The sequence below is a fragment of the Marmota monax genome, unplaced genomic scaffold (genome assembly GCF_021218885.2).
Source record: "Marmota monax isolate L192 unplaced genomic scaffold, Marmota_monax_Labrador192_F-V1.1 WCK01_AAM20220418_F8-fsc00052, whole genome shotgun sequence".
Lineage (NCBI taxonomy): Eukaryota > Metazoa > Chordata > Mammalia > Rodentia > Sciuridae > Marmota > Marmota monax.
Genome location: NW_026693473.1, coordinates 9,408,286 through 9,423,838, shown reverse-complemented (window position 1 = coordinate 9,423,838; position 15,553 = coordinate 9,408,286). Strand labels below are relative to the sequence as shown.

The window sequence follows — 15,553 nt, the reverse complement described above, 5'->3', positions numbered from 1 at the left end:
GATAGTCATGGAAGTTAACTCCTGTAAATTGGGAGGCTATGGGGGAGGCTGAGACAGGGGACCACAAGTTGGAAGCCAGCCTGGCCAATTTAGTGAGAGCATGTCTGAAAATAAAAAAGGGCTGGGGATGTAACTCAGTGTTGGAGCACTTGCCTACCATGCATAAAGCCCTGGGTTTGATATGATCCCCAATACCACACACAATCTCTCTCTCTCTCTCTCTCTCTCTCTCTCTCTCACACACACACACACACACACACAAACACACACACACAATCCTAAAGAATACACACATGTGCACACACAATTAGAACTAATAATAAACAAGTTCCATTTCTATTCTGTGGAGTAGTTTGAGGTACACTTGGTATTATCCAGGCTGGTGGGTTTTCTCTCCTCTCATCTCCAGCCCTTGCCAGGAAGCCAGCCAGGTCAGTCACAGTGATTATTACTGTTGCCACATTTTAAGGATGAGAGAAATGATAAGTGTCTTGCCCAAGGTCAAAGAGCCAGACAGTGTTGGTTCCTGAGGTTGGGTCTCCAGAGAGCAAGGATCTCCCCCTTCCAGGAGGGCTCTGTCCCAGCCCCACATAGCATCCCCACACCACAGGAAACACAATTCTCTGAACGTAGAACAGGCAAAGAAGTGATAAAAATCAACAAAAATATATTTTATAAGGATTAGATAACTTTGGGGGTCATGGCATCCCCACAGGGCATTAAGTGAGGGCTCAGGCCCTAGAGACCTCCTTGTAGGGCTCACATCCTGGCATCACCTGGTGAGATGTTGCAGCACTGGCCTGGTGGGAAGATAAACACAGTCAGTACATGGAGGCTCTCCCTAACGTCCACCCCACTGCTCAGTCAAGTCCCTCAGCTCCTGGAGGCAGGAAAAAGGAGAGGGCTGGCACCACAAGTCATTGCAAGGGCCCCTGGGGGGCACTGTGGGTTACCCAACCCACTGCAATCCTAATACTCCACTCCATCTGTTTCACATATGACTGAGTAAAAATTTCCAATTAAAAAAAAAAAGAATCTCTTTAAAACTTTAGAAGCTACTGGACTAGTCTCAGATCTCATTAATGGCTGAGGAAGGTAAGGAACTGTCTCAGGCCAACCAGCTAGTTAGCAGTGCAGTCTTTCCTCTTTGTCTATATCCAGGGACACCTGGGTGTGCTCTGAAGCCTTGCACTCTCCAGGTCCATAATCCCACTCCTTATGCTCCAAGTGCTTCAGCTTCAGGGCCAGCCCGACATGGGGGCTTCAACCAACACATGTGCAAACTCAGACCCCCCATGTTTTAAAGCTCACCCGATACTCCTTACCTTCTGTACAGGTGCAGACTTGCCACTCCTTGGGGGACCTGAGTGGCGGACCTGGGCCAAAGGAGGTCTTTAAGGTGTTCTGTTGGCCCCCAGTTGGTCCCCTGGTCCACCTGAATGCAGACCGCCTCAGACATGTACCTGGGAAGCAACAGGCCAAATGCAAGGAGTCACTACCCACCTTGGCCTGGTCTCCCTGACCACTCTCACCCTCAGCTGGGAAAGCACAGAGCCCAGGGCTCTCATCCAGGAGCCTTATCCAGGCTGCCATTCCCCTCGAGCACATTTCTTGGGATAAGAACCTACAACACCAAGGAAGAGTGAAATTCCCAGAAACTCCCAGAGTGCCCTGGAGAAAACCCCAAAGGAAAGGAACAGGGAGTGTTAAGGCTGGGAGCTGGGGACAGGGACCAGGGAAATAGACCCAGCTTCACACCCCCCGCACCAGCCCCAGGGTCCACCACTTGAGCCCTTGGTTGACCAACTTACTTAGGTCCCAAGGGTGCACACAATGCGATGTAACAGTTTCTTGGGCAGCCCACATTGAATGCCTTGTCATACTGGAGGGAGATGAGGAAGGAAAGAGAAGTTCAGAATCAGCAGGACTGGGCAGGGCCATCTCCCAGGGACCCTCGCTAAGTTGGTCAGTTAAACCAGGGCTCAACCTGGGCCTGTGGCCAGGCTCTAGGTACAGGGGTGCCCAAGAGTGACCCAGGGCCTCCTGCCTTCCCAGGCTCCTAGGAAGAGTGACCTCCCTCGACCCACTAGTGAGCAGCTGTCCCCAGACAGTGCTGACCCAGCACCCACCTCTCCTGCCTTCTCAGGGCTCCTCAACCCCTAGTGCTTCCCTTTGCAGGATCCTTACTCTGTCTCCATGGGCCACACCTATCCTCTCACCTAATCCTTCCAGGTACCTTTTAAGGTCTGTCTCATGCTGTTGTGTTCAACTGATCCAAAGATGGTGTCACCACCCAGCTCCCACTTGACTCTCTTACCTCTCGATTTTTCTAAAAATCTACCTTCATTGAGTTTCACTATCTGGTAGATCATTGGCAGCAGGGGATGCCTAGACATATTTCCCTAGTCAAAAATCAGATTTTCCAGGAAATTCTGAGCTGAAGACCTTCAGTACACAAAGCAGGAAAGGTCAAGCTCAAAGGTCATGTCCTTCCCAGGACACTGACTGGCTTCTCCTCTCTCCCTTATTCTACTTTCTCTTTCCCCTGAGTCCATCCCTCAGCCTCGACCCCTCCTCCTTCCAGACCAGGTTGAGTTTCACCCCAACTTCATGAGCTTTAGGTAGCAAATACTCTGTTATAATGGAAAGTGGCCCAGCAGCACCTCTATCCACCCCAAGTCTCCGATGGCCTACGCATGAAGACTTTCATCTTCAACACTCTTCTCCACCAGAGGAAAGACGACTCCACATCAGAACAGCTCTGGAATATGTCCAACAAGCAACTCGAATCATTGTCCTCTATGAGGACCTGCCTCCTTTAAGGTGTTCACAGCACTTAAGAAATGAGTATACCACCAGGTGCAGTGGCACACACCTGTAATCCCAGGGAATTGGGATTTTGAGGCTGGAGGATCGCAAGTTCAAGGCCAGCCTCAACAACTTAGCAAGGCCCTCAACAATTTAGTGACACCCTATCTCAAAACAAAATAGAGCAAGGATTAGGGATGCAGCTTTGGTGGTAAAACAACTCTGGGTTCAATCCCTAGTACTAGAAGAAATTATTTAATAGCAGAGCATTAAAAATTACAAGAACTTTAAACATAGAGAAAGAATATTTGATTAGATATATATCATGTATAGAAAATATTGATTGTACATAAGGTATAGAAAATGCTTAAGGAATGATAGTAAATTTCTAAGAACTGAGAGGTAAATGTGAATACCATCCTCCCCCCCACATGGAACCCTATCACACACAACTAGAATCCAACAGCTCTGAGGCACCCAGACCAGCCTCTCTCACTGGCTCCACTCCTGGGAGGCAATTCTGTGTCTCAAACACCCTCACACTCCACAGGACCAAAATCTAGCAGCATCTTCTTCTTGCCCCATCTTCTGCCCAACTTCCTGCTGCCTCTCCTTCTTCCCCTTATCCTGGGGGGGTCAGGGCACCAGGCTTCTCTCGTTCCTTTCCTTTTTCCTTCTATCCTCAAATGTTGATCTTCTGTTTGTTGGTTCACTCATTGATTCAGATGTCTTTTCTCTGTGTTCTGGGGATTGAAGAATTCAGGGCCTTGCACATGCTAAGCACACACTCTACCACTGAGATGCACCCCCATCAGAAATATTTCAGGGCATCAAAAATGCTTCTGTCCAACCAGGCACGGTGGCACACACCTGTAATCCCAGTGGCTTGGGAAACTGAGGCAGGTTTGAGACCAGCCTCAGCAACTTAGTGAGACCCTGATTCATAATAAAAAGTAGCAGGGACTGGGGATGTAGCTCAGTGGTAAAGTGCCCCTGGGTTCAATACCGAGTAGCAAAAAAACAAACCCCCGTCACTGCACTGGGGATGGAAAGCACCCTGCAAACAGCATGGCCAGCCTACTTTCAGTGGTGAGGGCAGCTGCAACCCGAGGCCCTGAGCACCAAGGGGCATGGAAAGGGTAGAGCAGAGAGAGAGTATCATGGGAACCATGTAGGCAACCCAGCTCACAGCACCCAGGTACATGCAGAGGAGAAGCCCAGATTGTTAAGTTCTGAGACAGCGACTTCTGGTTTCAGAGGCTGTGTCTAGACCAGAAAGAGTAGTCTGAAGATGTCTGCTGAACTTGGCCATTAAAGAGGGCATCATCCTGACAGCAAGGGCTGGGCTGACCTGGGCCAGGAAGTGAAGGGGGAGCTAGTGAACAAGGTCAACTCTTTCAGGAAATAAGGCCCAGAAGGTACAACAGGTGGAGTGGAGGCCTGGGATGTTAAGGCTGGGACTTGTATGACTTTTAATCTGAGCACAAACATGTGTAGATGACCATGGGAAGGAATGGTAGTGATGTAACAGCAGCACACAGGGCACTCTCTGGTACCAGCCACTGTTCTATGTGGTTTACATGAATTAACCCACAATTCCCTGTTTTTCAGATAGGGAAATTGAGTGACCAGGGGCTGAGTAGCATACCCCAGGTCTCCCTGCTGGTCAGTTCTAGAGCTGTGATTTGAACTTATGTGGTCTTCACCAGAGTCTTTGCCACCAACCACCAAGCAAGTGATTCTAGAAGGAGTTGAAGTCAGGGAATGGAGTATGGTGGGAGTGAAAGTTGGAGCATGGGATCAGTGCCTGAGATAGGTGCTGCAGGTAATGGAAAGGAGCCCTGTCTGGTGAATCCCACTGCAGTCCACATTTAGGTCCCTTGAGACTTGGGACCCTTGACTTGGAAGGGCCTCATTCTGAGCAGAGGAGGAAGGGTGATGGCCTATGGCCTGACCTGGGGCTGGAAGAACCACAGGATGGAGGAAGGGAAAAGGCTGCCAGGCAAACTCAATGATGATACTAGAAGCTGGAGAGAGGAGAAGACAGGCAGACCACAGGGCTGAGGAATAAGGGCCAAGCACAGGAGTCACAGGGGGGAGGGAACCACATATGGCAGTGGTGGGTGCTGACTAAAAGGATGGGAGGTGATGAGCAGACAGGCTCCTCTGTCTGTTCACTGTCTCAGGGTCTGCAGCTTCCCCTCCCCCACTGATGCTGCCCACCAGTCTTCCTGAAAGAGCCTTTAGTCAAGTGATTGCCATACTAAAGGAATCCCAGGGCAGAGATGCCCACCCCTATCATTCCTAGAGGATGCTCAAAGAAAAAGCAATAAAGACACAGATGGGGAAGAAAGCAATGAAACTGTTCCTCACACAGGACATGAGGCTCCATTCAGAGTGAACAACAACGAATGCTGGGGAAGAAGCTCAGTGGTCGAGCACCCCCTGATTCAATCCTCAGTGCTGGAAAAACAGCAACACTAAGGGCTCCTGCTCTTTGAAATATGCTATGACAAGAAAATGAAATTACAAGCCATGAATTGCAAGATAAGATTTGAAACACATAGATCTGAATCCAGTACAGAGAACTCCTGAAATTCAATAAGAAAACAACTCAGTTTTTTTTTTTAATGGGCAAAAGATTGGAGCAAACACTTCACCAACAATATACCCATGGCTGATAAGACATGAAATATGCTCAACATTATTAGTCATTAGGAAAATATAGACTGGAGCCCTAATGAGATACTACTACTCATTTATTAGACAGGCTACAATTTGAAAACAAAAAAAAAAAAGTAACCAATGACAGTGTCAAATGCTAGTGAGGATGTGGAGCAACTGGAATTCTCATTCATTGCTGGTACAAAGTAGAAAGAGTACAGTTGTTTTCTAAAACGTCCCACATGTTCACCTTATGACTCAGCAATGCTACCCTTAACAATTTACCCAACAGAAATGAAAACTTATGTCCACATGTCTATGCATCAATGGTTGTTGTAGCAGCTTTATTTATAACTGCCTGAAACTGGCTGGGCACAGTTCCCCATGACCTTAATGGCTTGGGAGGCTAAGGCAAGAGGGTGGCAAGTTCAAAGCCTCAGTAACTTAGTAACTTAGCAAGGCCTTAAGCAACTTAGTAAGACCCTTTCTCAAAATTTTTAAAATTTTTCAAAAAGAAAACATAAGGGTGCTGGAGGTGGGGTGGGGTGAGGCTGGAATGGTTGCTCAGTGGTTAAGCACCTCTGGGTTCAATCCCTGGTTCAAAAACAAAACAAAATAAACCAACAAAAATACTGCCAAAACCTAGATGCAAAGTAAAAATCCTTCAATTGGTGAATGTTTAAATAATCTGTAGGGAAATACAATAGTACACAGAAACAAAAGACAATAAACTACTGATATGTGCAACTACATAGATGAATCTCAAATGTGTCGTGCTCAGTGAATGAAGCCAGACTAGAAAGCCCACAACACCATTTATGCATGATTCTGGAAAAAGAAAAACCACAAGGACTCAGGGAGACAAAATGACAACAAGAGATGAAAGGATTTTCTGGGTAATGAAACTGGTTAACCTTGATCTTGGTGGAGAGCACACAATGTCATTTGTCAAAATCCCTAACTATAGACTAAAAAAGGGTGAATTTTATTGGTTGTAATTACCCCTCAATGAATGACATTTTTACAAAATTTTACCATGGCTCCCAGGTTTCCACTTCTTCCAAACGAAATTCCATGCTTGGCTTTCTGGGCCTTTCTAATCTTGACCCCCATGGGGTCAACCTCATTGCTTATGTCACCTTGTGCTTGAACTAGATCCATTTCTTCATCATTCTGTTAACACCCTACTTTCAGATTTCTGTGCCTTTCTGCAAAATTGTACCTCTCACAGTCAATGCCCTCCTGTCTGCCTCTCCAAAAGCACACCTAGGACACAGAGAGTGGCATGTTTTCCTCTACAGCGTGGGCTTCGCCAAACTCCCAGTCTCTTCCAGTCGACTACACCACTCAGGACTGACCCCTCGCTCAGAGTGTTCCTGGATGTCTCCGGTGTTATTCTGATGGCAGGTTGCTTATCAACACAAGTGCATGATGTACTTACTCACCTCCACACCCATCCCTCAAATAACTGCCACCTAGCACACCCAGCACACAGTAGGCTTTCAATGCAATGCACCCAGAAGGCAAAATGGCCACCAAGCTCCAGGGTATAGAGATATCTGAGCTGCATCTTCAGAGGTGGGTTGGAAGGACCCATGAGGCACCATCAAGGCCAAGGACAGTGGAGAAAGCGCACAAAGTGTCTAATTGAAGAGGTGCAAGATGCCTCCACACAGCCAAGGGCACACGCACTCACGGCTTACCTTCTCCTCATAGGGTCGCCTGCCGGTGCCCACCGCCACTGCCTTGATGAACAATTGCAGGATGAGCGGGACCAGGAGGGCCCCAGCGGGTACAGCCACCAGGATGCTGTGCACAGGCTAAGAAGGGAAGCCATGGAAGAGCTCCTCCCTGGCCCCGCCTGTCGACCCCACTGCTCCCTCCCTCCCTCCCGCCCCAGCTAGCACCGCCCACCGCTGTCCCTCCCTGGACTGGACAGTTAGTCCAGTACACCCAAGGGAAACCTCCCTCCACCACACTGTCCTCCCACCTGTCCCTTTTCAACTTTCATTACCCTACTCTGTGGGCCCCTAGATTCTTAACTCCAAGGCATCCTACCCCGCCGTGTCCCTGACCCCACTGGCCTTCCACCTGTCCTTCACAGGTCCTCCCTCTAGCCCCGCCCACGTCAGCCCCTCCCCTGTCACCCTGACCCTCCTGGGCTGTTTGCCCCTCCCTCCCCACCACACAAGCTCTTCCCAGTGTGGGCCCTTGGGACTGTGTGGATACGTCATGGTTTTGTCCAAAAACGCCATGTTCCTCCTGCGTATGATGAAAACCACGCAGGTGGCCAGCACGGTACCCAGATAGAGGCACAGAGACACAAGGAGTAGCAGGTAGAGCCGGATGTTTCGGTGCCCCACGCAGTTATTCACCCACCTGCAATGGTGGTCGAACTCCTAGGGGAGAGGAGGCAGGTCTGAGGGACCTTCTGGAATGGCCTCCATCACCCCCTAATCCTGAGGCCTCCCCTAAGGCAGCCCTCTAGGCCGCCTGCTCTTGACCTTACATAAGGGTTCCCATCTCAGAGAGAACCTGGCATTTCCCTGGTTAGAGCACAGTTAGGACCCCATGGCTCATCAGGTCACCTGTCCTGAGTGAGGTCTTTAGAGACAAGACCTGCCTGGTGTCACTTGGACGAGGACATAACAACTCTGGGCTCCGTTTTCTCAGAAACTGGATAAGGATGAAAAAAATGCCCTTCCCCTACCAGCCGTCTGCACTTGTGAACCCGAGCAGGGTGGGCACATCAGAGAAACGCACTCAGAACCGAGGAAACCCTCCAACTGGGACACCCAGACCAAGATGGGCAAAGATCCCCAGGACAGGGCAGCAGTCAGCCTAAAGGGCTGGGGATCTAGTATCAGCAAGCCAGGGGAGGGGACAGTCACTGCTTTTCCTCCACCTGACTCCACCAGGCTCAGCACAGATGGGAGGCCCTTTGCATGTCAGCACCTGTGCAAGCAAGGCCAGCCTCCCTGGACAGGTGCAGACACAGAGGTGATGACATATATAAGTGACCAACAGTGGCTGAGAGCCACTTGAAGCACTCTGGGAACATGGTCTGATACCCCCACCTGGCCCACTCATGATGTGAGGTTCCCGGTCCTGGCCAGGTGCCCGGAGATAGGTTGGTGAGTGGACAGGGAGGAGGAGCACTCACCTCCACACAGATGTCACACCTTTTGCAGTGGAAGGTTCGGGGCAGGCGGTGAAAATAACAGGTGGGACACCACGGCATGTGGTACAACCTGCCATTCACTCGTGCCATGTATATAGTCTCAGGGTCCTGCTCGACGGCGCCTGGCAGGGGGAGAGGTGTGGGCAGTGGAGGAGGCCCTTGTATCACTCTGATGCTTAGGGCAGCCCCATAGCATCACTGGGCATCAAGAAGGTGGGGAGGAGGAGGGCAGGGGAAACCCGGTCCCTGTTGAGCAAGCTGACCACTCAGACGGGCGGCAGTCAGAGAGAAGGGCTGTCCAGCCACAGGAGCTCTACATGGAGCTCCCCCTTTAGAATAGTGATCAGTGCTTGGAGTCGGGTGTGAAATGGGAAGGAGGAAGGGTGAACTGTGTGGTTGGAAGAGCCTGCTGCCTCTCTTGCCCAGTCCTCCCTTCTAAAGCAACTGGAAAACCTCCAGGATTCTGTTTTTCACACTTCAGTGGCTTGGGAAATGAAGTGCCAGGGCCCAAGTAATAAGGACAGGGTAAGAAGGGATCCTGAGGCCACAGGTGGGGTCAGCCCTTTAGAAATGACCTCTGTAGGCACCAGTCCTTGGGGTGCCACCTCCCTCTCCCAGGAGTCTGAGGCTTTACCTCTGTGTAAGATGCCTGGGTCTGAAAAATTCATGCCAATGAGGCTGTACAAACTCAGGAGGCAGAGAAGGCCCGAGACCACGGGGAAGGCCCAGTCTCCATCTTGCGCCAGTGCTCGGCCTCTGAAACCAGAGCCAGACTCAGTTCTAGTCGGGGGCAACCCGGAGCCCCCACGAGGCCCAGCTCACCTGAGGTCAGACCCACACACCTTAAGGACGGATCTGAATATCCAGGCTAGAGACAGACCCCATTCCCTCCACCAAATGTCACCAGCATTACAAGCCTCCCACAGTCCCCCCAAATCCTCAGGCTCCCCACATCTCTGTGCTTCCCACTAAATATCCTCCTTCCCCTCCTGGCCTCCCTCCACCTCCCTGCCTCTGCACTCTCACTGTCTATTTCCCTTCTGTCTCTTGGTGAGAACCCGACAGCTGGCCCGGAGACTCACGGAAACGTAAAGAACACAGCACTTAGAGAGACCAGGGCTGCCACTGTGAAACAAGCCCAAAGGCTTGAGAATAGCCAGGATCTGGCTGGGGGTGGGGGTGGGGACAATAAATCGTTTGATACAGTCATGCTGCGATGCCTGCTCTCAAACAAATGAGAGCCAACCGCTCCTTCTCCTGGGTTGGCACCCAGAGTACCATGACTACAAGTGTGACATCAGAGAGGTTCCGGAATGGGGGCTCTGGCTGCTTCCTGTGCCCACTGATATCAACCTTCCCCTGCCCTCACATACACACTTATAGACGGGGACATCCTACTCTTACAATGTGGCTTTGTTAGAGCTTTTGAGGATGGATGTAGTTTATCCCCCAAAGGTTCATAGGCTGGAGGCTAGGTTCTCGGTGCAGCAGTGTTGAGGGGGTAGAACCTGCAAGAGGTGGGGTCTAGTGGGAGGTAATTTGGCCACTGGGGATGAAGTCCTTGGAAGGGAGTAATGAACTTCTCATGGGTCCCTGTTAGTTCCTGTGAGAGGGGGGTGTTATAAAGAGAACAAGACTCATCCTCCCCAGCTTCTGGCCATTCAGTCTCGACCCCTTGCATGTCCTCCCACCATGATGCCATTCACCATGTTGTGATCACTCTCACCAAAGATCAGTCTCAGGGGCTGCCAAATGTTGGACTCTGTGCTAAATAAACCTCATCCCTTTATAAAGTACCCATTCTTTGTATTTTGTTAGAGCAACAGAAAGCAGCTAATACAGAGACCATGTCATATGGTTTATGGGGAGAAATTTGGTGATGGTTAGTTATCCCCCTTTCAGGCCCAGTGCTAATGGAAGTAGGCAGTGCTCCTCGCTTATTCTAGCTCCACTTCTTCCTTTTTGTTGTAACAGAGCTCCAGTTTGGGGAGGAGGTAGCAATCTACCAACTAAATATCTTCCCAGTTTCCCTCACTTCCAGGGTGGGCTTTATGACATAATTCTGTCTCAACATAAAACATAAAATGGGCTGGGGATGTGACTCAATGGTTAAGCAACCCTCGGTACAATCCCTGATGATGATGATGATAACAATGATAATAATTTGTACATATTTATGGCATAAAACATATTTTGAAACATGTATACATGTACATTATTTCATATTCTTTTTTTGTGGTGAGAACCCTTAAAATCTACTCTCTGAGTCATTTTGAGGTGCATATAACATTATCAGCTGTATTCATTCTGTTGTATGTTATTATTAACATCTGTAGTCATCTTATTGCACAATATATCCCTTAAACTCATCCCCCTCATCTAAGTGCAATTTGGCCTCCTGGGACCAGCATCTCCCCCATCCCCTGCCCAGCCACTCCTGGGACCCTGGCAGTCACCATTCTGCTCTCTGTTTCTATGAGTTCAACTTTTATAGATTCCACATGTAGGTGAGATCATGTGATAGGTGCCCTGTGCCTGGCTTATTTCCCCCAGTAAAATGTCCTTTGACCTCATTCAATGTCACAAAGGACAGGACTTCCTAATTTTATTTAAAGACAAAATAGTGTCCCCTTATATTTCTAACCACATTTTCTGTATCAACTCAGCCACTGATAGACACAATTTTTCCCATTTCTTGGTTTTGAGAATATTGCTGCAATGAACATGGGGTGCAGATGTCTATTAACACACTGATGCCATTTCCTTTGGATATATACCAAGTAGTGGGATGGCTGGACCATAGGGTATTTTTTTTTTTTTTTTTTTTTTGGTGCTGGGGATTGAACCCAGGGCCTTTTCCATGCAAGGCAAGCACTCTAACAACTGAGCTCTATTTTTAATTTTAAAAGAAACTTCCCATACTGAATTCCATAATGACTGTACTAGCTTACATTCCCCAAAACATTGTACAATAATTCTAGTTTCTCCACATCCAGACCAGTACTTGATATCTTTTGTCTTTCTTTGTTTTTCTTTTATTTATACTGGGGGTTGAACCCAGGGGTACTTTAGCCCTGATAGCCATCCGGAGACCTTTTTACTTTTTATTTTGAGATCAGGTCTCACTAAGTTGCTGAGGTTTACCTTGAATTTATAATCCTCCCACCTCATCCTCCTGAGTTACTGGGATGAAGGCATGTGCCACTGGTTCTTTTGTCTTTTTGATAATAGCCATTCTAATAGGTGTGAGAGGGTATCTCATTATGATTTTAATGTGCATTTCTCTAATGATTAGTAATGTTGAACATTTTTTTCAGATTTATCTTGGTCAGTTGTGTTTCTACTGAGAATGAAGTGATGTTTGGGTCACAGTCTACCACCAAATTTTATGTCAATTTCTGTTGTAGCACAAGAAGAAGGGATGACATGCATTGGTCATGGAAAAAGGTCAGGAGTGGTACAAGAATCATAACAACGGGTCTATTGAGCTTGGAGCAGACCATGCTAGCCTTAGGTTTTCTTTTTTGTTTTGTTTTTTAAATTAGGTATATATGACAGCACAATGCATTTTAATTCATTGTACACAACTGTAGCACAACTTTACATTTCTATGGTTGTATCCAATGTAGCGTCACACCATATGTGCATTCATACATGTACCTAGGGTAATGATGTCCATCTCATTCCACCATCTTTCCTATCCCCATGCCCCTTCCTCACCTCTGCCTCCCCTTTGCCCCATCAGAGTTCCTCCATTTTTCCTTATCAGAGAGAACATTCAGCCTTTGGTTTTTTGGGATTGGCTTACTTCACTTAGCATGGTATTCTCTAACTCCATTTATTTACCTGCACATGTCATAATTTTATTCTCTTTTAATGCTTAGTAATATTACATTAGGTATACATACCACAGTTTCTCTATCCATTCATCTATTGACGGGCATCCAGGCTGTTTCCACAGTTTAGCTATTGTGAATTGAACTGCTATAAACATTGATGTGGTTGTGTCTCTGTAATATGCTGATTTTAAGTCCTTTGGGTATATACCTAGGTAGGAGAGGGATAGCTGGGTCAAATGGTGGTTCTATTCCAAGTTTTCTAAGGAATCTCCATACTGCTTTCCAGATTGGTTTCACCAACTTGCAGTCCTACCAGCAGTGTATGAGCGTACCTTTTCCCCCACATCCTCACCAACATTTATTTTGGTCTGTTTTCTTGATAACTGCCATTCTGACTAGTGTGAGATGGAATCTTAGAGTAGTTTTAATTTGTGTTTATCTAATTACTAGAGCTGTTGACCTTTTTTTTATATATTTGTTGACCGAATGTATATAAATCAAATGCATTTATATACCTCAGTGATAAATCCTCTGAAAAAGAAATTAGGGAAACTACCCCATTCACAATAGCCTCAAAAAATAAAATACTTGGGAATCAATTTAACTAAAGAGATGAAAGACCTCTACAACACAAACTATGGAATACTAAAAAAGAAACTGAATAAGACTTTAGAAGATGGAAAGATCTCCCATGCTCTTGGATAGGCAAAATTATTAATGTCAAAATGGCCATACTACCCAAAGTGCTATACAGATTCAATGTGATTCCAATTAAAATCTCATCATCATTCTTATAGTAATAAAAAGCAATCTTGAAATTCATTTGGAAAAATAAGAGACCCAGAATAGCCATAGCAATCCTTAGCAAGAAGAGTGAAACAGGAGGAATCACAGTACCAGATATTAAACTATACTGCAAAGCTATAGTAACAAAAAATGGCATGGTATTGGCACCAAAATAGACATGTAGACCAATGGTACAGAATAAAAAACACAGAAACAAACCCATATAAATACAGTTATCCTCATACTAGACAAAGGCCCAAAAAACATACATTGGAGAAAAGATAGCCTCTTCAACAAATGGTGCTGGGAGAACTGGAAATCCATATGCAACAAAATGAAAATAAAGCCCTCTCTCTCACCATGCACAAAATCAAAGTGCGTCAAGGACTTGGGAATTAGACCAGAAACCCTGCACCTAATAGAGGAAAATGTAGGCCCCAATCTCCATCATGTTGGATTAGGCCCTGACTTTCTTAAAAAGACTCCTAAAGTATAAGAAATAAAATCAAGAATTAATAAACGGAATGGACTTAAACTAAAAACTTCTTATCAGCAAAAGAAACAATCAATGAGGTGAAGAGAAAGCCTACATATTGGGAGCAAATTTTTGCCACACACACATCAGATATAGCACTAATCTCCAGGATATATAAAGAACTCAAAGAACTTAACACCAAAACCACAAACAGCCTGAGGTTTTGCTAGACCAAATCCTTCCTACCACCACACTTTTTTTTTTTAATTTTGTCCTCCTGCTACAGAAATCCTTCCTTGAAAGTGGGAGTCCATTCCATATGGTTAGCCCCTTCCTTCCTCCTATAAGGCACGTGGCAACTCTGGACTCTGGCACAGCCAGAGTACCTTCCCTGCCATTCTTATAATAGCATAATTCTAAATATTACAAATATTAATAATGTTTATAAGTTGACACATGATCCAAGCAGAGCCAAACCGTCTTCACCAAATCTTCTCATTGAGCTTATTCAGATATCAGCCTAGAGCTCCTGTTAGCCCCTTTGCCATCACACAGGGAAAGCTACTGGAGGATAAAATCACAGAAGGGGAAAGCAGATGAGGAGGAGATGAGGATAAACAAATGGGTTGTTGATGGTGTCCTTTGGACCCTTGAATCCAATCGAGTCTTCAACCAGTTGCACCCTTCCAGACTTTCTAGTTATAGGAATCAGCTAGTTATCAACTCACGAGTTATGTGAATTGATAGACCCCTTCCTCATTGGCTACGCTAGTTTGATTTTTCGATGACTTGCAATTGCAAGGGTCCTGCCACCAAGTGGGTGGGCTGTGGGGAAGGATGGTGGGGCTGGCCTCTGGGCAAGCTCATGGCCAGCGCAGGGCCCAGCATGCCCCTGGTGTACTGCTGAGTGGACTTGAAGAACCACCTACACGGAGAAGCTGGTTGGTAATCACAGAGGCTGGTCTGACCCTTTATCCATGGGTGGGAAGCAGGGCCTGCCTGGACGACCTGGCTGCATCCCCTCTCTGCCTGCTGTCGGTTGTGAAGCATTTCTTTTTAGCTTGGAGAGCCAGGGCACCACTTCTGGAAAAGCAGCTACTTCCCCATTCTTCCCAGTCCCTGAGCCTGGGAGAGGTGGACCCCCAACTCCAGCACCCGCCAGCCCCTTGCAGAGTTCCCTAATGTCCAGAAACAATTTTCAATAATTAACTGAGAGGACACAAAAGAAATCACTTCTGGAAAAGCAGCTACTTCCCCATTCTTCCCAGTCCCTGAGCCTGGGAGAGGTGGACCCCCAACTCCAGCACCCGCCAGCCCCTTGCAGAGTTCCCTAATGTCCAGAAACAATTTTCAATAATTAACTGAGAGGGCACAAAAGAAATTGAAGGACATCAAGTGACAGGGCCTTAGAAAGCATCCATCTGGGGAAGTGTCCCCGCTCCAGTTGCCATAACAAAACGCGGTGGCGTTTATTAAACCACAGAAGCTTAACAAATAATCAGACAGGGCTGAACAAATGAGGGGATTTTCTTTTCTCACAGTTCTGAAGGGTGGAAATCTGAGGTCAAGGGACCTGAGGCCTCTCCTCGGCTTTAGATGGGCTGCCTTCTCCCTAGGTTGTGAGGACACTGGGCCCATATGTCCATGTTTCCTCTTCTTATCAGGGCCCTTCACATTGGATTAGGGCCCATCCTATCAGCCTCTTTTTAACCTCTTTAGAGGCCCTTGATTAGGATGCTTCTGACTGATTAGAACAAATTTTTTAAAAAGAAGAAGAAAAAAAAGATGCTTCTGGAACAC

At 47.2% G+C, this 15,553-nt stretch overlaps 1 protein-coding gene across 1 annotated transcript in view; it reads right to left on the bottom strand.

Annotated features, from left to right (window-relative positions):
- Positions 1-650: 650 nt before the first annotated feature.
- Xxylt1 (xyloside xylosyltransferase 1) overlaps positions 651-15,553 on the bottom strand; it is a 218,555-nt gene continuing 203,652 nt past the window's right edge. The window contains exons 4-6 of the mRNA XM_046457939.1: positions 1,812-1,882; positions 1,326-1,463; positions 651-800 (exon numbers count right to left, since the gene is read on the bottom strand). Coding sequence (XP_046313895.1) covers positions 760-800; positions 1,326-1,463; positions 1,812-1,882 — 250 coding nt within the window. The 3' untranslated portion in view covers positions 651-759. The remainder of the gene's footprint in view (positions 801-1,325; positions 1,464-1,811; positions 1,883-15,553) is intronic.